The 22896-nt window shown below is 49.1% G+C and overlaps 2 protein-coding genes and 1 long non-coding RNA gene across 4 annotated transcripts in view; 1 reads left to right on the forward strand and 2 right to left on the reverse strand.

Moving 5' to 3' along the window:
• Positions 1-108: 108 nt before the first annotated feature.
• Positions 109-9861, forward strand: VSIG10L2 (V-set and immunoglobulin domain containing 10 like 2). Its single transcript, XM_047876791.1, has 12 exons — positions 109-190; positions 1873-2223; positions 2647-2922; positions 3657-3932; positions 4518-4766; positions 5450-5710; positions 7093-7383; positions 8033-8329; positions 8984-9106; positions 9410-9434; positions 9566-9618; positions 9764-9861. Exons 1-12 carry the CDS (start codon positions 109-111, stop codon positions 9859-9861), a joined length of 2382 nt encoding a protein of 793 aa, XP_047732747.1.
• Positions 9862-10931: 1070 nt separating this feature from the next.
• CDON (cell adhesion associated, oncogene regulated) overlaps positions 10932-22896 on the reverse strand; it is a 106096-nt gene continuing 94131 nt past the window's right edge. For both annotated transcript variants that reach the window (XM_047879301.1, XM_047879302.1), the window contains 2 exons: positions 16560-16831; positions 10932-14790 (listed from right to left, as the gene is read on the reverse strand). In XM_047879301.1, the coding sequence (XP_047735257.1) occupies positions 14627-14790; positions 16560-16831 (436 nt within the window). In that variant the 3' untranslated portion in view covers positions 10932-14626. The remainder of the gene's footprint in view (positions 14791-16559; positions 16832-22896) is intronic.
• On the reverse strand, positions 17759-22181 carry LOC125177190 (uncharacterized). Its single transcript, XR_007156526.1, has 3 exons — positions 21889-22181; positions 18521-18552; positions 17759-18433 (listed from the first exon to the last, which is right to left on the reverse strand). It is a non-coding gene; the product is annotated as an uncharacterized LOC125177190 (long non-coding RNA).

The following is a 22896-nucleotide window of genomic DNA, read 5'->3' on the forward strand; positions in this document are numbered from 1 at the left end:
CCCGAGCCAGACCCCCAATCCTTCCAGGGCTGGGCTTTGCTCTGGAGAGAGAGCTCCCGAGAGTCAGGCAGGAGCCCCACATGGACAGCCACCCAGGGAGATGAGACCATGGTGCGTCAGAGGGCTCTGCACAAACCGCTCAGTCTCCTGCTGCTGACACCCCTCTGCCTTCTGCATCGAGGGGTCTCGGGTGAGTGATACTCAGACCACCCCTCACGGGGGCCCATTCCCCCCTCACATCCTGTTACTTCTTCCTTTTCTTCTTTGGGATCCCCCTTGTACACTTTTGTGGCCATTCTGCCAAGTCCATCCACTTTGTTCATCTGCTAGGCCTTAACCAGCTCTCCCTGAGCGACCGCTATGTGCCAGGAGTCGGGGAGGCAGGGCCGGAACACCTTCAGAAGCCTGGGGTTATCCTGAGGGCCACTGTCGGGTTCTAAGCATGGAGCGACATGGTCAGATCTGGGCTTCCAAACGTTCCCCTCGCCCCCCGCTCTATTTTTTAATTTTTTTAATGTTTGTTTATTTTTGAGAGAGACAGATCATGAGCTGGGAGGAGCAGAGAGAGGGGAGTCACAGGATCCAAAGCAGGCTCCAGGCTCTGAGCTGTCAGCAGAGAGCCGGATGCGAGTCTCGGACTCACAGACCACGAGACCGTGACCTGAGCCAGTCAGACTCTTAACTAACTGAGCCACCCAGGCACCCCCCCCACCCCAAACATTCCCTTCAAGACAGATGGTTTCCTGGGAGCTGAGAGCATCTGGAGATAGGCTAGGTGAGAGATGCTGGTAGCTGGGGCCACAGCAGTGTCCACAGGGTTGGGAAGAACCAGTTTCTGGGTTGTTTTGCTTCTTGCTCAAGTGGAGAGCAGAATTTGGCCCTTGGTCCCTTTCCTCCAGCTCCGTGCCTGTCTTCTCTTCTGGCTGGAGAAGTTGGCAGCTGTGGAAAGAGTCTGAGATTGGGAGCCAGGCTCCAATCCCAGCTCTACCACCTGCCATGTGGTTTTAGACCGTGATTTCGTGCTTCAGAGTCTCAGGGGATGCTATTATCGTTACAGTCAAGGTCAGCAGATATTCTGTGCCTTGCTTGTCTTCTGAGGTGCTATCATCATCCACACGTGCCAAAGCCCAGGACAGTATCATTATTTGGCCACAGGAGACAGGAGAACGTGGTCTTCAGGCAGATGCTGGGGCTCCGTACTAGGTCCTGAGCATAAAAAAAACACCCGTTGACAGCCTTACTCTGTGATGGCTGTTTAATGTCAGACTCCCCAATAGACTGAAAGATCCATGAGAACCGGGTTGGGGCGGCTCATCTGTCCTTGTAACCCTGGTGCCTGGTACAGAGCAGGTACTCTGTAATTAGCAGTTGATGCATACGTGCTGGATGGGCTGATGGCAGGCTGGGGTCATCTTCCCTTTGCCGTAGTGGGTCTGGAATCCCCCTGGAATCTTTACACAGAGACCCCCACAGCCTCGATTACCAGTGGCCGTGTAGATCTCCCATCTCGGGCTGATCATCAGGCTGACTTCTAGATGTTTGTTAAAAATACAGATTCCTGGGCCCTGATGCCTGGGGATTCTGAGTCGGTGGTCTGAGATGAGGCCCAGGAATATGTATTTTTATCAGTCTTCCACAGTGGTCTGCCGGCACCTGGGGATGGGAACCTCAGCTCCAGTCTGTTCCCTGATCTCAGGCAAGGACTCCCCCAGGCTGCCTGCTCTGGCACGGCCAGACAGGAAACTCCAAAGCTCCCTCAGACACTGTCGCTTCCCCACTAACTCCAAGGAGGAGAAGGAGGAAGGGCCCAAGGAGGGGAGGGAGGAGAGCCCAGCACAGGCCAGATGTCCTGAATTGCCACTCTGTCCGTAGGGCAGCCCCACTTGACACGCAGAGCCCCTGACGAGGAGGCCACAGCCATTCAAGGAGTGCGGGGCGGCTCTGTGGAGCTGGCCTGTGGCTCTGGGCCCGCCCCCCTGGTGGTCTTCTGGAGCTTCACTCCCCTGGGCTCGCTGATTCCCCGACCTGTGGCTGTCACCAATGGAGCAGAGTCCAAGGTGGAGGCCGGGGCCTCCGCGCTGGGGGCCGTGAGTCTTTGGAACAGCAGCCTGGTGCTTCAGGAGCTGCGGGAGGGCGCCCGTGGCCACTTCCTGTGCCAGGCCCTGCACGCAGCCGGTGGCCAGCTCCACACCACCTACTCCTACCTCACTCTGGCTGTGCTGGGTGAGGAGCCTAGCTGGGACGGGTGACCTGGGTTGCTCTGCATGCCGTTTAGCCTCTATTTGCATGTGCTTCTCATTGCATTGGGCCGGGCCCAGGTTCCACCGGTGAGGGGGCCGGTGAGGGGGAAGAGGTGACCCTGAGCTGCCGGGCTGCATCCAACCCCCCTTGTCACTACGTGTGGCTCCGCGACCACACTCAGGTCCAAGCGGGGCCCGCCTACACCATCGCCAGCGCCAGCCGCGCCCACACAGGCCTGTACACCTCGGGGAGGGGGGGCGAGAAAACCTGGGGTCCTAGGAAAGGGATGGTCAGGGCCCCATGGACAGGCCAACCCCAAGCCAGCAAGGGCTGAGCCGTGTGACACAGCCGGGCATGGCCTGGGTCTGCGATAATAAACACAAGGCCTCTCCTTCCCCTGGCCAGTGCCCGTATCAAAGCCTCAGGTGAGACTGAGTGACCCATCCCCAGTGGAGGGGACCTCCGTGGTGGCCACATGTGCGGTACGGGAGGGCACAGAGCCTGTGACTTTTGCCTGGAGACATCAGGCACCTCGAGGCCCTGAGGAGGACCTGGTGGAGGTCACAGGGCAACTGCTTCAGCTGGACCCAGTCAACAGGACGCACCTGGGCTGGTACGCGTGCAGTGCCCGCAACGCCGTCAACCGGCTGAGCAGTGATGGAAACTTCCTTGATGTCGTCTGTGAGTCAGATCGGTGGGGGTGGGGGGGCACGTGGTCTGCACTCTGCACTCTGCCTCCTGCCACACCTCAGGGCCACCAGGAGGGCCACGGCCCTCTGAGAGGCTCCGGAAGGCAAGAACATCAGGGCACTGGGCCCGCTGGTACAAAATACAGGTCTAGGACAGGGGTTTTAACCTTTTCAAGCTCATGGGCCCCTCTTCCCAGGAAAATGGGCATACGTTCAGAGTCACAATTTTATGCATATTTACGGTAAAGGGGATGGCCCACAGAGCCTGCCTCTGGGCTGAACCTGAAGGTCTCTCGGGACCAACTGAACCCTGAGGAAACAGGGAGGAGGGACACAATAGGGAGAGAGGGCAGCAAGTTGGTCCAAGTTGGTCCAAGTTGGACCAAGTCAAAGGCCAACGGTCCCAGTCCCAAGAAGCCCCTCCATCCTGGGCAAACTGGGAAGGTTGGCACCCCCCTCCTGCCTAGCCAACTCTTGTCGTACCCCAAACTCGGTCCCTCAGGGAAGCCTCCCACAGCCTAGGGTGATTGCCTCCACGGACCCTGAACACCTACACTGGACGGTGCCTATGGCCCGCAGACTCTGAGCTCCTCGGGGGCCTAGTGCAGTGGTTGACATAGTAGGTCCATAGTACGAGCTTGTTGGATGGTGAGTTCGGTGACGATTACATGAGTGAGTCAGGGAATGAAGACTGGAGAGATGTGACGCGTCTTCCTTGCCCCCCAGATGGTCCAGACAATCCTGTGATCACGGTGGAGCCACTGGGCTTGACCGAGGAGGGTTTCTGGGCCGGCGAGGGGGAAGAGGTGACCCTGAGCTGCCGGGCTGCATCCAACCCCCCTTGTCACTACGTGTGGCTCCGCGACCACACTCAGGTCCAAGTGGGGCCCGCCTACACCATCGCCAGCGCCAGCCGCGCCCACACAGGCCTGTACACCTGCCTGGCCCACAACAGCCGCCTGGACACCCACAGCCAGACCACCGTCAGGCTCACCATCTACTGTGAGTGTGGGGGAAGGGGCCACTCAAAGCCAGGACCACCACAGCCCTGTGTTCTGGCAGACTCCAGGCGCCCTGTGGAAAGCGGTGTAGACGTTGTAGGGGAGGGAGGTGTGGGAGTCAGGAGGTGGAGAGCAGGGGGACAGGCTGAGAAAGCTGTGGGAAGGGACAGGGAGAGAGGAAGCCCCTGACCCTATGTCGACCTCATCCCCAAGTGATTCTTCCCACGGCCTTGGGGACTGAACTGAGGCACAGAGAAGGGTAGAGAAATGACCGTGAGGCAAAGCACCCAGTGGCAAAGAAGAGGCAATGGGGAAACTTCCCCTCTGGGGGCTTCCACGGGCCTCTGGGATTCCTCAGGGGCTCTGAACTCCCGCTCACCCCGTCAGCTCCTGCCCCTGACCTGAGAGCTCAGCTCTTTGCTCTCCAGCCCCTCAGAGAAATCGAGTCGTTTTCCTCCCACCCACTTCTCGCTCCTTCTCCTACCCTTGACCCTGTGGCCTCCGGGCCTCTAAACTGGGCCCGGGGGCCACGGTGCTCTGGCAGCGGAGTCTGTCCAGCCCCATCCTCACCCACTTCTCTGCCCAGATCCCCCTGAGGGGCAGCCCTCCTGTTCTGCGCTCCCCACCCTTGGGGCTGTGACCTTGGTCTGCGCCTGGCAGGGGGGGCTTCCAGCTGCCCGGCTGCGGTGGGAAGGGCCCCGGGGAACTGGCCCTGCTGCTCTCAGCAATGTCACCTGGAGTCGTGGCACCACCCAGCTCCCTAACGGCGGCGTTTTCACCTGTGTCGGCGAGCACCCAGCCCTGGCGCTGCCCGCCCTCTGCAGGATCACACTGTGTGAGTGGACATAGGACACAGCAGGGCTCGGATGTTCCAGGCAGAGGCGTGGGTGGGAGCCCGGGGAGAGCCTTAGAGGAGCCCTGGGACCTGGGATGCGGCTCCAGATCGCAAACTCCAAGACTTGCCATGTAGCAAGGAGGTGGGCAGCACTCAGCTCTGACTCTCCACTCCAGCTGGACGTCCAGCCACACTGCCCTGTCCTCCGCAGTTTGGGCTTGGAGCCCTGTGACGCCTTCCTGTCTCCCAGCCTCCAGGGTCAGCAGGCTGTCATTAACCTTACTTACACTATACTTCTACTGCCCTATTGCATGTTGGCCTTGAAATGTGCCTTTAGCTTTCTCTCCGCTTTGGAGATTTTTACCCACCCCCCAAGACCAAGTTCAGATGCCATCCTATCTTCAAAGTGCTTCTCCCTAAAGCCCCACAAAATTTGTCTTTCTACCTGTACTCTAGCATTCATCAAATTATATTGTCATTGTTTGCTTGGTGTCTGTTCTCACTATTTCTCTGGTACATGGCCAGCTCTCAATAATGATGAATGAATGAACGAGTTACTGAGTCAATGGAGGAATGGAGGAATGAGTGAGCAATAAATGAAGGAAGGAGGGGTGGGGTGGGGTAGGCCTACCAAGCCCTTCCTCCTCCTGTAGGGCCAGGCTGAGCCATTATTCCCTATCCAGGGGAACCCCTCCAGAGCCCCACCTGCTGGACCACAGCCACAGTTGGAGACCAGTTCATCATGCTGAGCTGTGAGTGGCCTGGAGGCGAGCCCCGTGCCATGCTGAGCTGGCTGGATGGACAGCAGCAACCCCTGGGCACCACTAGCCCCTCACTGGCCATCCACCTCCTGCATACCCAGGACGATCTGGCTGGCCGAGAGTTCACCTGCAGGGGCAGTCACCCACTCAGGGTCCCTGACCCCCACTGCCGGCTCCTGCTGGGTGAGTAGGGGCTGGTGGCTTGGTTCTGGGGCTGAGGTGGGAGAGCAGCCCTTTGGAATTGTGATGAGGGCCTCTGGGGGTGGGGGGGGGTGTCTGCGCTGGATGCAAAGTGAGTCAGGAGACTGAGTCACCTCACCTCCCAGAACTCAAGTTGTTTCGATCCATAAAGTCAGGGGGTTTGGTCTGGGTCTGTGTTGCCCAATAAAAATAGGTGAGCGAGCCGTATATATAATTTAAAATTTTACATTTAAAAAAAGTACAAAGAAATAAGAGAAAAATTTTATGGAACTCAATATATCCAACGTATTATTACTTCGATGTTTAATAATAAACAATTATGAATGAAGTATCTTATTCTACTATCCTCAAAATCCAGTGTATTTACTTACAACCCATCTCAGTGTGGTCTGGCCCCCTTTCAAGTGTGCAACAGTCCCGTGTGACCAGGGGCTACCGCTATTGGGCAGCACCCTGTCTAGCCGGTGAGGGAATTCTGTCTCCCTCATTTGCATCAATTTGCATGAGGGAGTCTGTCTCCTTCATTTGCCTGAGGGATTCTGCCTCCCTCATTTGCATCAATTTGCATGAGAGGTGCCTGATTATATTCCTGCCTTGAATTATTAGTGTTTCAGGTGTCAGAGGTCTCTCTCTTCCTCTCTCACTGCTTCTATTTGTTTTGGTCTGGTTTCCTTCTCTGTCCTCATCTGGCCCTGCCATTCCTTTTTATTGCCAACTCCGCGAAAAAGAGTTAAATACTGAAGTGAAAAATGTGAGAAAACACACAGTCACATATAACAGTTCGCACAAAATGATTTACATCTTGGTCTCCAGGGGCTTGGTGACAGCCTCCCTGGGCTCTCAGAAGGCCCTCATCTGGGAATATTTCCCTCCCTTATTACTCAGTCTTGGGGTTGGAAATTCTATCCTAGGAGATTCACTGACACCTGAAACTCTGCGTCTTTAGGACTCAGTCCATAAAAAGCATCTGCTCTGGGGCCAGCCCAATGCCCTGGGGGTGGGAGTTGGTGGGCTATTTAGGGAGGTATTAGGAGGCCCCATGCCAGGTACTAGGAGGGAGCTGGTTAACACAGGGGTGAATAAGGCAGGGGCCCCACCTATAGGAGCTGAGACTAGAGTTGGGGCCTGAAGGCACACTGCTATTGTCAAGAAATCTGGAAGCAGGTTGTGGTAGGACTGGCATAGAACGGGATCCTGGAAGAGGCAGCAGACTGGCCCAAGACAAGCTCCACTGCCAACTCCACTGGCCCCGTCTCTCCTCTGTTTCCCCTCCCTACCCCCTCCACTGCTGGGCTACCCCCAAGCCTTCCCACTAGCCCAGGCACGGGGGACACCTTCCAGCCTTACCCTCTCTGTCCCTGCAGAAGCCCCACAGGTGGCAGTGGCTAAGCCCCAGGTGTCCGTGCTGGAAGGGGGAGAGGCCTGGCTGGGGTGTGCCCTCCTGGGGGGCACGCCACCTGTCCAGCTCCTCTGGCTGGGACCCCAGCGACAGCAAGTGGAAGCTGGCCCTTCTGGATTCATGCTGCACCCTGAGGGGGCCCAGCTCCACCTTAGCATCCGGGACGCTGACCCAGCACGCCACAGGGGCGCCTACCAGTGCATGGCTCGCAACGCCTTAGGGAACAGCAGTCGGAGCGTCCTGTTGGAGGTCCTGAGTGAGTGAGCGGTAGTGGGTGTTTGCGTGGCGAGGGGCATGGGGAAACCTCTAGCCGTAACCCTGCAGGTGGAAAGATGCAGGAATCCTCTGCTCCAAAATTAAAAAAAAAAAAAATTTAATGTTCATTTTTGAGAGAGAGAGAGAGAGCAGGGGAGGGGCAGAAAGAGAGGGAGACAGAATCTGAAGGAGGCTCTAGGCTGTCAGCACAGAGCCTGACGTGGGGCTTGAACTCACGAATTGCGAGATCCTGAGCTGAGCCGATGTCGGACGCCCAACCGACTGAGCCACCCAGGTGCCCCCTCGGCTCCAAAATTTAGACCCGTTAACTCCTCAGGCACAGACAGGCCCTCAAAAGCGCAAACCCAGACGGGCTTATGTGAACGTGAACCTGATGAACCTGATGCACTCTTGAATAAAGGCCAGCAGCACTCCATGCTGTCAGAATAACGTCCTCAGTTTGTAGGTGACGACACTAGGGCACCATAGACTGAAACTACACAGGACTGATCAGGTCTACAGACCTCAGTGTGGTGCCGCACTCCTGGCTCTCTCTCAACAACATTGGAATCAATCTGGGGGCGCAAGCACACCGACATATGTGGTTATAGGTGTGCAGGTGCCGTATGTGTCCCCGCCCTCACCCCCAGGATACCCAGCTCCTCCCAACGTCACCATCAGCCGCCTGACATACGGGAGACACCGGAGGGAGGTGCAGCTGCAGTGGGCCGTCCGAGGCCCTGGGAACCTGACGGGCTTCCTGGTGCAGCGGAGGGCCAGTGTCCCGAGCCCAGGAGCTGGGGCTTGGGAGACAGCAGCCAGTGACATTGAGCCAGAGAGCAGGGGCCGTAGGCTGGGGGGCCTGGACCCAGGTGTCCGTTACGCCTTCCGCGTCCTGGCTCTGAATCACCACACGGCTGGACATCCCTCTGAGGTGAAGATACCAGGTGCCGGGGCTAGGGCCATGGAGGGACTCACCTTTTCTCCACCAAACCGAGCCCCGCTTCATTTTCCTCCTCGCGGGGCCTCCCCTGCTCCTTTCCTCCGCCTCCCTCCCACTTGAAGTCCTGTCTCCTGGTCTCTTTCCTCTTCTCCACCTTCCCCTGCGGTAGTCACAGCTGTCTTTCCCGTCCCTCCCTGGGAGGCTCCGGAGGCCCCGGGCCTAGGGGTAGGAGCCACAGTTCAGCTTGAATCCGGAGAAATAGGGAAGGGGGAGGCACAGGATGCCAGTGATTCGAGAAGGGTAGGGGCCCAACTCTGTGCCTCAGTCTCACCTCCCGGGACACAGGTGGGCTCTCAGCTTCCTGCTGCTCTGTCTCCCTCCCGGAAACTCCCTTTTTTCCTGGTGTCCTTCCCTTCGGCCCCAAGCTCCAAGATAACTGGCCTGTGGCCTTCAGTGCCACAAATGGGGGACTTGGCTGGGGACTTGAAAGCAGGCAGAGCACCTCTTTCCTTGGGAAAGGCCTGACTCACAGGTTCTCTGGGTCAAGTCTTGCTCTTGATTGCTCACTGCAGGGCATTGCCTGCATGCCGCCCCCTAAGCCACTGTCATGTTTCAGTAGTGGCACCAAAGCCACCTAACCAGCGCTCTCCCCTCCCAGCGGATCCACCCTTCAGCGCCTATCCTGCAGTGCTGGGTGCAGCGGGCACAGGAGTGGTGGTGGCAACGGTGGCCTCTCTACTGGTGTTCCAGTATGCTGCCCGGCACCCGGGGACCGTCCCCTGTGAGTGGAAGGCTGAAGGGCGGGGTTGCTTGAGTCCATAGGTGGCCAGGTCTAGACCTATCCAAGGAGAGACGCAGACTTCCCCTGGGCAAAGAGTCTAGGCTCTTCCTTAACTGTAACTTCTGCTCAATGCTAGCGGTTCATCCGGGCTCCAACCCCCAACCCCAGCCATCTGAGGCCATCCCCATCTATGCTCCCGAGTCTCTAATACAGGGCCTACGAAGGAAGGGAGGGCTACTCTCCAGGGACCTGTGGTGGATTGCTCAAGTTAACACCCTTTCTTCTTTTCTTTTCTTCCTACAGGCCTTGGTCGGTTGCTTGTTCCCATGTGAGTGTAGAACCCTCGTCCTTCTGGGGGGGGCGGGGGGGGGCGTTGTGTGTCGGGATTTTCCTCTAATTGGAAAGGAAGGCTGGGGAACCGAGGCGGTCACTGACTTCACTCTCGCACTTCACCCTCAGGGAGCAAAGTCATCAATATAGGGAGTCGAGGGAAGGCCTTGAGGAACAGGCAGGTAAGCATGCTTCCGTCCCAAGGACCACTCATGTGTAAGGACAGCAGTCCTGAGTTTCATGCATGAGGCTCAGTCTCTTGTCCTGCGAACAGGCGGGGATGCCCCCGAGGCATCGGTCTCCTCTGCTTGTGTCTGTCCTTGGTAGGCATTGAACCCCCACCCGCCACCCCAGGTGTGGAGCCTGTGCAAGAAGCCACGGATGCTCCAGTTAACGTCACCATCACTGTGACTGCAACCCCATGAGGCCCCAAGAGTTAGGTGCAAATACGCACAGGGACAGGTGGGAGTGGAAAGATCCCTCCGTGTAGTCGGCCCTAGAGCCAAGAAAGCGAAGACCCCAGCTGCCCCACCCCCTTGAACACCCAGCCTTCACAACCAGGACAAGGCTGCCGTGCCTCTGGAGGACCTGCTTCCAAGAGGAGTCCTGGCCCAGCTTGTGGAACCCGGAGGTGGAAGGATGAGGAAGACCCACAACTGGAGAAGAGACCAGGCGGGTGTCCGAGGGCTGGGGAGGAGGATGGTTCTGGGGATGGTGCCTGGCGCTCTGCCGAGCAAGCCAGCTGCTGGCGCACGAAGCCTGTGAACCGAGAAACTGCTAAATAAATCGTACGTGATGCTCTCACCGGTGGAGGCTTATTTCAGTTGCAACTCCCACAGGGAGAGGCCGGCCCCAGCTTCAGCCGGGTTCTCCTACTGGCGGGAAGCTAGGAGATGGGAAGCAAGACCTGTAGGCAGGCGTGTGCCGCCTTCATTCAACTGTAGCAAGGAAGGTGCCCTTCTGGGAGTTCCTTACTTTCCAGATCTCGAATTCCTCCCCCAGGAACGCAAATTTCGGTTATGGGACCAGCTTAATCAGAGGGGTAGTGGAGCCACATGCCAATGCCAGGGTCTTTGTCCGTCTCCGACCTTTGGTGCAGGAGTGTGGCGGAGTCTGCAGTGGTCACAGGGACACACAGTCGCTAGACTCCGGGAGTCTGTGCCGACACGACAGAGCAGAGGTATTCCAGATGCGGCTTCTTGCCACCAGGCCCGGGGGATGCTGGCTGACAGGGGACCTTCCAGAATCGTACCCTGTCAGCTGCCAGCATGACTCACTGGCTCCAGCGTGCGTGTGCGTGTGTCTGAAATCTGGGGGAAACACAAATGAATGCTTGTTCAACTGGGCTACAAGAGTCAGGAGTCAGAGCTGCCTCCGCAGGGGACTCGGATGAGAAGAAACAGCAAGAGAGCCAAGGGATGATCTTGCCAGGAATAAGGAAAGTGGCGCCTGGAAGGAGACAGGAGACGGACAGAAACTTAAGTTGCTTCTCAGGTTCTCACAGACTTAGACTTTATTAGAAAAGGGATTTCAAGTTCTCTCAAGGCTCTCAGGACTGGAGCTAAGGTTTAAAGAAGGCTTATTTCAACATGGGGAATAAACCAGAACAAGGCCCCACCCCATGCCAAAGACCCTCTGGCTCTCTGGTCACCACAGCCCAGACACTTTGACTTGTTAGGGCTGCGCCTTGAGGAGGCGAGCTGTCTACCCAGGAGTTCACACCGATGTAGCTCCAAGTTAATGGTAAACACAGACCACTCTCCTCCCCGCGTTCCTCTCCCTCCCTCCTGTCTTCCTTCCAAAGAGATACTGAGTTTCCCCCCCCAACCCCCGCAGGCGGTCTGCCTCCTTCCACACAGCTCTTTGGCTCAGGCATTTTCCCAGCCTCCCCATAAAACTCTTGTTGTCCTAGATCCTGTTCCTTCAGGGCCTGGATCTCTTCGGTCAGAACAGGAGGGATTAACTCGCTTGGCTCTGGGGCGCGCACAGGGATTTTCAGGGGAGGACAGGGATGGAGGTTCCAGAGAATTTCAGAGTAAGACATACACCCACCCACCCCCATCACAAGCTATAAGCAGCTTTATACAAACAGGGAGTATCTCAGGATCCCCATTTTCACGTGCTACTCTACAGGAAAGCAGCATTCCCTTTTTAATATGAAGTCGTATCAACCAGATAAAACCTGTCAAAGCTACATCACTTAAAATATGTACAGTTCCAAACAGAATATTACAACTTGAAGGAAAATAAAAACACACTTTTCAATATGATACAAAGACATGCATCTCAAAGTCATTGCTGTAAAAGGGCAACACAGGTGGAATTCAATTCTGAAATTAAGCTCTTTGCAGTACTGTATCTGGAATGATCGCTGCGACATGGTCGGCCTGATACAGACGTATTGGTGTTCACAGACTCACTCAACATAAACACAACCCAGAAATGCTTTCCTAAAAGACCACTTCAAAAGGCTGAAAACATTGCAATTTCGCTTACATCCTGTACGGCACCCATCACCAGACTATCGGTACGTGATGGAAAAAAAGGAGATAGTGAACCGATACGACAGGAGCGGGGGAAGTTTGATGCTAAAGCAAAGAACCACAGAGAATTCTAAGACGAGAAGGCACATGAAGAGGCCTGACCAGTGAGATGCTCACTAAGCCGAGGGAAGATCACATTCCCTGGCGGGTTGGGGGGGGGGGGGGTTGTAGGAAGAGGTGAGGGGTGTCCTGGGGAGAAACAGGGACTCTGGAAAGACCCAGAGCACGCAGCTCTGCCCCTGCAGGACCGAGCACAGCTTCTCAGGCTGTGGGGTCAGGGCATCGGAGGCACCATGCGGCAAGGGAGGAGAGCATACGGAACTGGACCGGTTCCATCGAAAGAGGGAACCACATGCTTTTGGAAAGCGGTATGGAAAAAAATGGAAGGAGCCCAGATTACGGCTCCAGATAAATTGGGCTAAAGTTCAGGCTCTGTGGTGGGTGACTGGCTATGTTGCAGATTTGCTGTGAGGGTTAACGAGATAGCAGAGGCCAGCACTGAGCACGGTGCCTGGTCCACCGCAGCTACTCCACAAATGCTAGGGCCATCTCCCACCCTGTGCTATGTCCTCGGACTTCCCCGGGGAAGCCGACAGCAGGCAGGACGGTTGCTGGTTGACTGTGCAGGTCATACAAGTTCAGAATAACTCAAGGTCAGGGAGAATGCAGAACTCCTGAACCATACGGCAACTGTATGTATATATATATATATATATATTTATATATTTATATTTATATTTATGTCTCAATATATAAAGGCATTTTTTTATAAATAAAATACAATAAAAGGGATAACACTTAAAACAGCGTTACTAATAATATAAATAAAGCAGTCCACAATGAGTTTGCCCTAAAGGTAGAAGTTGTCTCCTCTACCGGGTGGACAAATCCCATATTCAAACTCAATCTTTAAAAGCAGTTTATGACCTAAGGCTCATGCTAATATACCTCTGTTTCCTGAATCAAAATGACTGCCTACGAACATTTACTCCCAGTTTTCTCAAACTCCCTTTGTGACCGCATGGCTGTGAGTTGGCTGGCAAACGCAGGGCATGTTTTCATATTCTGTGCACTAGGACTCCGTCCTTTGCTAATCACAGAAGGGATGCAGATATCCCCCTCCAGAGCCAATTGTATCTACGCCACATGAAGCATAAATCCAGCATACTATAGGTATGGACATCTGGAATGCAGAATTTGATTCTACAGCACCCCTAATACCGGACCCTGAAATTATATTCATTACATTCCACTTGAAGACATTCTCGCATAGTGACCCAGCTCAAACAGCGTATTTCGCTAACAGCTCTATTTATAAAATATATAGACATATGTAAGGGAATATTGATGCATTTACATAAACAGTTGATTAACATAGTATTCTAGTCTATTTCACTGCAATTTTTGGGAAAGAAGCTTTTTTCATTTATGCTGAAACTGTTTGACTCTACATAAAGAGAATCATTTTGTTTTTTTTTCCCCCCAAGGGATGCACAATCCAAAAATAAGCAGTGATCCATTAAAGCTTGACTCAAAAGCTATTAAAATCGCTATTAAATAGTAGTAGTGTTTTTTTGTGAGCTTTTGTTTCTTTTTTTTTTTTAGATGTGGAGAAGAAAAGCCTTCCAAAGGCAGCTGCAAATGTCCTCGTCACTCAGAGGGAGCAGTAACTGTGATTTATGAGCTCTGCTAACCGAAGCTTCAGGTGCCTGTTTACAATGACGACATTCTGAAAAAAGTCAGGAAATTTCAGACCATACCCCTTTCCCTCCAAATTAAATCTTTTCTGACATTCACGTCTTCCAAGCATTGCCCATGTTGGAAGCTGGAAAATAATAATTTTCGGGTGTCATGACACCGGGAGCACAATGTGGGTCTTTCTTTTCAAGTCGCCACTTTAAACTTATGTTGTTCCTACTCTCAGAACAGTCAAAAAGAGCCCCACAGTGATGATTTTATAAACCGATCCAATTTTAAGGTAGTGGGACCTGAGGACATTCATTTTTCTCTCTGGCCCTGGTTCCCTCTCTGCAAAATGCAGTAACCCCACAGACCTTAACCTCAAACCATGTTCATGACACTTTGTGACTAGTGTCTAGAAAACGGAACATAATTTGTGCCCATGTGCAGACAGTCAACAGGTCCCCTATCACTTCTGTGGAAGGCACTCCTAAAATACAAAAGAGACCTGCTATTGTAAACACTAGGTGACAGCTGAGGGTGATTTCAAATGTTCTCAATAATAATAAACATAGTATCAAAAGCCAGCTTTCCATCTGAAAACTTCGAACAGCCAGATCAGTTCCCTCTCAAGCGGTATCGGCCAAGAGGCTGGATCCTTGCAGGAGGAGCTCTTCTGGTCACTGAGGTTCTCGGAAACATGGAATGATACCACTGCTCTCAGATGATTGAAAACTACGCAAAACTAGGTTTCCTACTGAGGGGGAGGGAGGAATAGGAATTGTTAAGGCATAAATAATAAAAAAGGGCACACAATTTAAGATACATTCATATGACATTACTACTACAAAAAATAAATAACGATTTTCTCTGATTTGAATGAATGTCCTTCACACAGTCCATCCCCAGGCCTGTTTTGTGCAGGTACTGGCTTGAAGTGGGAGCGTGACCAGTCGTACGCACATCCTCAGGTTTCTTGGGGTTGCTGAAGGACCCCTGAAGGGCTGTCTAGAGGAATGCCGGGAGGAGACCACGCTGTCTTTTCGGTACAGTCCTTTGACCCATGTGGCAAAATAAGAGGATTCCGACTTAAAATTTTGTTCTCTGTTTCTGAATGGACACAGCTGTCTCCTGAAAAACACAAAGGTTTGGGAGCATTCGGAAATCATAAAGCTGCCTTTCACAACACAGTCTAAAAATATTACTTTGATCAATAAAGAAAGAATCATGAGCAAGAGTAGAGCCAGTTGTGTTGAGTTTGACTTTGAGAGAGGAAGTAGGTTTCAAAGATCTAAAATAAAGCTGAGCTCTCATGGACAGCTGTACAATTCATCTGAGGGCTAAAAGCAAAACCCCCTTAAAACCCTGCAAATAACCACTTTAAAGAAAGGCTACAGGGGCGCCTGGGTGGCTCAGTAGGTTAAGCATCCGACTTTGGCTCAGGTGTGACCTGAGATCTCATGGTTCCTGAGTTCGAGCTCCACGTTGGGCTCTGTGCTGACAGCTCAGAGCCTAGAGCCTGCTTCAGATTCTGTGTCTCCCTCTCTCTCTGCCCCTCCCCTGCTTACATGGGGTCTCTCTCAAAAAATAAACAAACATTCAAAAAAAATGTTTTTAAACAAAGGCTACAAAAAAAAAATAATAAAGAAAGGCTACAGGGGTGCCTGGTGGCTCCATCAGTTAAGCGTCTGACTCTTGATTTCAGCTCAGATCATGATCTACAGTTTGTGGGTTTGAGCCCCACATAGGGCCCCACACTGATAGCGAGGAGCCTGCTTGAGATATTTTCTCTCTCTCTCTCTCTCTTAATCCCCTCCACCTCAAAACTAAATAAAATATATAAACATTTAGAAAGAAAGAAAGAAAGAAAGAAAGAAAGAAAGAAAGAGAAGGAAAGAAAGAAAGAAAGAAAGAAAGAGAGAAAGAAAGAAAGAAAAGAAAGGCTACAACTCCAGAATTAATGCAAATGTAAAAGAGGCCCATGATCACAAAATGCATTGCCCCACAAGTCTACTGTTCAGGTACAAACTGAATCAAAGCCTATTTGGATTTATTCTCCAAAATGTAATGGGATTAACAGCCTGAGCTGAAGGATGTGGATAACAGAATTTCACAGAATTCCCTGTATTGTCAACTTTTTTGAAGTACCCACTAACCCCACCTACTATTTAAGAAATATGTGAGTTGATCACAGAAAAAAGCAACTTCCTTCATATAGGTCTTAAGTAACTGAAGACTAGCTTGAAACTTAAGATTTCTTTTTTCTTTCTTTTTTCTTAAAGCACGTAGTTTAATGGAACTTGGGAAACATTTTTCACATGTTTATCATTTTTATGTTTGTATCACAGATGGTTTGAAATTATTAAAAGCATCTTTACACACAGTGATTCTGTCCCTAAACTATCAAATATGACTGGATCGATGGCATTACTAAGAACCTTTTATTTTTCTAGTAGGGATAGAATGGTTTCTGACTATACCCTGGGAAATGTATGGGGAAATGCATTAAATTAACATACACAATTCTGCTACCAGATAATATGTTGTCTAACTAGACAGAGAAATTGCTGTAACTATATTTTACACGTGTGAGAAAAGGAGTGAGCCCGTTATGTACTCTGAAATTATGATGGGATTTTCCCCCCAACACACACCAGTGGGATGGAGCACTCCAATTTTCACAAACATGGAAAGACGCAGAAACGATCCCTTTCCCCCCATTTCCATTCTTCTTGCAAATGACTTATGTGAACTCGTGTATTTTTGTAAACTATAGAAGACAGATCTGGGAACAGCTTATTCTGTGCATTCTAAAAACAACCGTATGAGGGGAAAATTGTTTTAGATTATGTGAGTAGTATTTGCACATGAAACTTGAGATTGCTAATGGCTCCCGGTACCTCTGCTGAACTCTGCTGTATCTTCTGTGCACTCAATGTCGATGTCATTTCTATTGTCCTGACAGCAAGTATGCTGAGGTCTTGGTGCCATGTCATCTTTGAAGCTCTCCTCCGGTGACTGGCTACAGTCGGGGGCTGTGGAAGCCAGACATACGGGCACCTTCATGTGACTGAGGGGCTTCATTTCCAAGCCATCGTGAGGATAAGGTGCTACCACTGGGACCACAGGAAGGGGGCTGCTGCTGAAAGTGCTGCTGGTTTTGGTGAAACACCTACAAAATACAACCAAAAGAAACAGAATTGTGCCTTCAGGGATCAATCGTTAAAATACACTTACTTTGAAATACCATTTGGTGTTTTGTAATCACAGACTCTCATTAAGAAAGATCAGTGCTTAAAAATAATGCAATGATTCACTCTGATTTGCAAGATCAAGAACTCAGAAATTGCAGTTAAAGTGGAATACAGCAGGAGACTGCACCACTTAAGAATAAAGCCATATAGGATGACCAATCTCACAGGCTTCCTTTGCCTTGGTCCTCTGTCAGAAGTTGTCTTCCATTTCATAATTAACTGGTTCCTGAATACAGCACACAGAAGAAAAAGGTCATTAGCCACTGGAAGGAATGGAAGAGAACAGAGAGGAAGAAGAGAACAGAAAGCTAAGAAACCTATGGCCACGTGAGAGGACGAATCTTATGAAAGCCAACAAAAACACACGGCTTTGAAGTCAGGTAATATGTTCCCTCTTCCCCCTTGCAGGGCGGGGGCACTACAAGGATCAGATGTTCGAAATCCAGGTTTTGTATATTTTTAAATTTTTTTCTTTGAAGAACTGATTGCTAGAATTTATTGGCACAGAGCATTCACTTCAATCCTGACTTACTTTTATTCCTGCCCTCACCTAAGATACGCGTTGTCTTTTTTTCTTTCAGTTCTTCAGATTAGATCATTTCTATTGATCTTCTAGTTCACGGATTCTGTCTTCTGTCGTTTCCAGTCCGCTGTTAACGCCATTCAGTAAATTTTCCATTTCTGTTAATTGTACTTTTCAGCTTTGGAATTTCCTTGTGGTCTTTTCCATAGTTTCTATTTCTCTGCTGCAATTCCTCAAGTGTGAATTCAATGTTTTTATCCTCCTTTAGGTGCTTGAACCTATTTATAACAGCTGCCTCAAAAGTCACTGTCTGCTCATTGTGACATCTGTGTCACCTCAGGGTCTGTTTCTGTTGACTTTTTTCCTTTAAGTATCACATTTTCCTTTTTTTTTTTTTTTTTTTTTTTGCAGGTTTTCTATTGGTCTTGAACTCTATCCTCTGACACCTCTGTTTGGGTCCCTGACCCAAGACTGGAGAATGCCCTCTGGCAAAAATTCACAAATAAATGTCAGCCACTGTCTTTCAAGTTTAGATTTATTCAGTTCCTGCCTGCTTCAGGCTATTCTCCAATAATTTCAAACTGTCCAGATTTCATCACTATTATTACCTATAGATGATCAAGCTATTCCATCATAAACAGAAACTGGAATAACAGAAATATATTTTTTATTTCAATAATCGTAAGAAAAGTCTTAGGAAGACATTTCATTTGGCTTTGATTTGGGCATGTTAGGTAGGAAACACACAGAACTGACCAGCAGTGTGATGGAGCTAGGCGATGTTGGGGAATAAAAATAAGAATCTTTTGGATTTCCACTTTTTTACCATGGGATGGGGCATATGCAAATGAGTAAAAGAAGTCCATGCAACTGTTACGAGCATCTCTGTAACATCTCTTTTGGTTCAGGTTATTGGAAATACTAAATGCTAAGCAGCATCTCTGTTGGTTCAGGTTATTGGAAATACTAAATGCTAAGCAGGAAGAAAGATCTGAACCTGCAAGACAGGAAGATATCTGTCAGTTAACCAGATCCTTCATTTAAGTAAGTCCAACATTAATTTCAAATAGAGAAGTATACTTACTATAAATTTAGTGGAGTCTGGATACTAGTCACCTGGAATGGAAAGCCAAGTATGTGAGGTATTCATTTGTACAGAACAGTCTGAGTACAGGATTATCTACTAGGACTCTATTTTACGTTTTAATAATATCTAGCAAGAAATACATACCTGATTCAAATAAAACCTAAGTGTTCCCATGCATGTCTTAAGCCAATAAGAAATGAAGGAAGCACTAGTAAGAAGGAAGTTTGCTGGAGGCAGAATCAGAGCACTGGACTAGACAGATCATGACTCCAGGAGAGTATGGCATTCCTTATTTGTCCCGTTCTACATTTTATTCAACTCTGAATTTTAAAAACTTTTCTGGGATGCTGGCAAAAGTGAGCACTAATCTCCTGACAGCCATTTAATAAGGTCCATGTCATCGCCCTCTTTCCTTCTTGGATTTTGTCAGGTCTCTTCCTCTGTCCCAATACCCAGGGAACCTGAGAATCCCTCTGAACATATTCAATTCGTCGAATCAAATACAGACTGTTAAGTAGGGTATTCACCCAAAATGTGGGGCATGGTCAGAGGCAAAACCAAAACACAGACAAAAATAGCCTTTCTGAATTCAAACGCTACTAATGAAAATTTAACGGGTATTCTCCATTTATATAAATAACCTTACCTAGAAGAACCCTTTATTCTAAAAGCATTTGCTGAACCCCTTCTAAATGTCAGACACTGTGGTAAGAGACTGAAAATATAAAGGTAAATAAGGCACATTTCCAGCTTCCAGTCAAGCAGAGATGGACAAGTAAACAAATGGTTCCAGCATGATGCAGTAAGTTACACAAGAAGATATAAAAGACACTGTCTGTGAGACGGTAATAGCTGTGTGCTTGATGAGAACAGGGCACTTCCCATGTGACCAGCCAGAGACTAGTGTCTATTCTTTCCTACTGGTTCAGACCCAATTGTTTTATAATCGAAGAAATTACATTAGGTCACAATTACAGAATTAGAGAGTAAGAAGGAGGGGCGCCTGGGTGCCTCAGTCGGTTGGGTGTCCGACTTCAGCTCAGGTCACGATCTCGCGGTTCGCAAGTTCAAGCCCCGCATCGGGCTCTGGGCTGATGGCTCAGAGCCTGGAGCCTGCTTCCGATTCTGTGTCTCCCTCTCTCTCTGCCCCTCCCCCGTTCATGCTGTGTTTCTCTCTGTCTCAAAAATAAATAAACGTTAAAAAAAAAAAATTAAAAAAAAAAAAAAAGTAAGAAGGATTCTGGTTTCCCCAAATTGGAAATAACTCTAGTTGGGGGAATCTACATGGTTTCCATGATTTGTTGGAAATAACTTTTAAAAAATTAAACTGCTGGTTTCTGGCTATGACTGATTAGTTTGTATCAGAACAATTCTCCTGCCAAGGACAACTACAAAGGATGCAGAAATTTTTATTTTAAAACTTTTTTAATGTTTATTTATTTTTGAGAGAAAGAGAGAGAGAGAGACAGAGAGAGAGGGAGAAATAAATAAGGTAGATCTGAATCTGAAGCAGGCTCCAGGCTCTGAGCTGTCAGCACAGAGCCCAATGTGGGGCTCAAACTCATGGACAGCGAGATCATGACCTGAGTGGAAGTCGGATGCTTAACTGACTGAGCCACCCAGGCGCCCCAAGAAATTTGTATTTTAAATCTGTTGAAGTCAGCAGAGGGCTACTACCCAAGCAAGCACCTGAGTGGCTGAGATTTCAGAGAGAAGGTAAATGTGAACCCGAGTTTCAGCATCCCCTTTTCCTCTTGAGGCATTTCCCCAATTCAGTGCAAAAAGAAAAGGCTGAGGCATGAAGCAGAAAGTGCTGGCTACAAAGCTAAGAAGCTAAGCAGGACTCCTGGCACTTTCATGGGGCTGAGAAAACAGAAATTGGAGTTCAGAGCCTCCCAAAGAGAAAAGACTTTTTAATTAGGACCCTTGAAGGCTTATGCTGTAAAAATAATGGTGAAGCAGAAACAGACAACACTTTTACAGACGTTGAAACTCAGCAGTAAATAATCAGCTCAGTCCCTGATCGGGTTAAAGCGATCTGCCCCTTGCCAAACTGCCTGCCAAAAGCAGTCCCTTCTGGAAGAAGAAAACTTCTTCCAGAGCCTCTGTGAGTTTTCATACGCAGTGCCCAGAATTCAATTAAAAATTATCAGGCATATCAAGAGAAAAATAAGTGATGCAGATACTGAATTAGGAGACAAAGACTTTAAAAGACTTGGATGCACGTATTTAAGAAAAAAGATGACAAGATGAAGAGTTTTAATAGACACGTAGAGTCTAGTAATAATTAGAAGCAGGCACTGCATACTATTCAGACTGAAGGGCAGAGACAAAAGGATGGGAAATAAAGAGAGAAGTTTTAAAGACATACGAAGCATCGTGAAAAGAGAACAAGACAGAGCCATATCTGGAGACAGAGGGCTAAGAATTTGCTAAAACTGACGAAAGCCCAGGCCGCAGATTCAAGAAGTCCTATGAACCCCAAGCAGAATACAGATTCACACTTTCGAATGTGAATAATTAACCACAGAGTTTAATGTGAATAATTAAACTGCCAAAGGCAAAATACAATGTGAAAATCATAAAAGCAGTCAAAAGAAACAGACATTATTACTTTGGAAGGGAACAATGACAGTTGCACGGACGATTCTTCACCGGAAGCGATAGAAGCCATAATGCAACATCGTGCAAGTACAAAAAGAAAGTAATTGCCAGCCTAGAGTTCAATAAACAGTAGAAAGGATCCGTCAGAAAGGAAGATGAACTGAAGACATTTTCAGACCAAAACGCTGGGACAATTTGTCACCCTCAGACCTGTATTGTAAGAAATCCCAAAGGGAGTTTTTCCAAGTTGAAGGAAATGACTACCAGCACAGAGAAGAAAGGAAAAACTGGAAAGAACGAACAGTAACAAAAAAATGTAGTGTCAGGAATTCTGAATAAATACTGACTTCAAAAAACAGTAGAGGTAATGTCTTAGAGAATTTTATGTATCTGTAGAATGAAAACGTGACAAAAATAACACAAAACCCTGAAGAAGGAAATGAGTGAAAATGGTCTAAAGTGTTTTATTGCCTAAGAAGTGGTCAAAGTACTGATGTATACGGGACTCCGATTAAAGTCATAATGTCTAGCACCAGGCACATAGTTTGTGGCACATTAGTAGGACCTCAAAAATGTTGAACTAATAAATAATAAACATTAAAACATCAGCCATTTTTTATATCCTTTTTCTTAAGTAAGTAAATTTATCGTCAGAGGGGGCGGGCAACGATTAAACTAACTGGAAAACATCTTATAACAGACCATGCTCAGCACTAAGATAAGACATGTCCACTTTAGTGAGAATGAATGGATATACTTACGCCTTAGGATTTTTGTAGGACAATAGTAGTTACGTCTGTCCTTGTTCCATACTGGCTCTGTTGTCTGGGTTTTCTCTCATCTGCTGGTTCCAAAGATATCTGACTTAAACTTCAATCTCCTTGAGGACAGGAGATAACTGTCCCAGTGTTAGAGTAACCTCTTAAAACAGTGAGACGCACAGCATAAGCAGACCCTTAAAAACAACCCCCGATGGTGATGTTGTAAAACAAACTAACTGATAAGCTTCTGGCTTGAGGCCCCATGTGTCTGCAAGAATCTGGAAGCAACACGGAGGTCCTAGAAACCTAAAAGACCACAAAGTATCATCAGGGCAGAAAGAAAAGTTTTCACTTAAAAAAAGCAAAGTTAAACTGTAGTAAAAAAAAAAAAAAAATACTTGCCAGAATTAGAAAAACCAGGGCACCTCCCTAAAAACAAAATAGTATAAATTAATAATTTGTTGAGGTAGCTCTAAGAGGAATTAATGTTAACATAAAATAATGTTAACACAAAATAATGAAGACTCACCAGATAGTCAGAGGCCTTAAATTCTTCTGTTGCTTTCCTTTTAGTTTCTTTTTTTCTACTCACTTCTTCAATTTAAAGCAAAGGATGACATATTTGTTTGTTTGTTGGTTGGTTTGTTTGGCTCCATGCCCAGTGAGGACCCCCACACAAGGCTTGATCTCATGACCCTGAGATCAAGACCTGAGCTGAGATCAAGAGTCAGCTGCTCAACCGACTGAGTGACCCAGGTGCCCCAAAGGATGAGCTTTTTCGATGAAGTGCAAGGGCGATTTGCTGGGAGGCAGTGGAGGTGAACTACATGGGTGGGGCAGGACTAAGGGGATGGCCAAGAGAGAGGGGCCATGGCCAACTGTGACGGATGATAACCTGCTTTTCTGTGCCGGAGAAAACACATAGATGAAATATTCAGCTGTTTTACAAGAAGTGACGCATATTTAGCAAGAAAAAAAAGAAGTACAATTTAACCGTTCCCTATTCTT

This window comes from Prionailurus viverrinus, chromosome D1 (genome assembly GCF_022837055.1).
Source record: "Prionailurus viverrinus isolate Anna chromosome D1, UM_Priviv_1.0, whole genome shotgun sequence".
Taxonomy (NCBI): domain Eukaryota; kingdom Metazoa; phylum Chordata; class Mammalia; order Carnivora; family Felidae; genus Prionailurus; species Prionailurus viverrinus.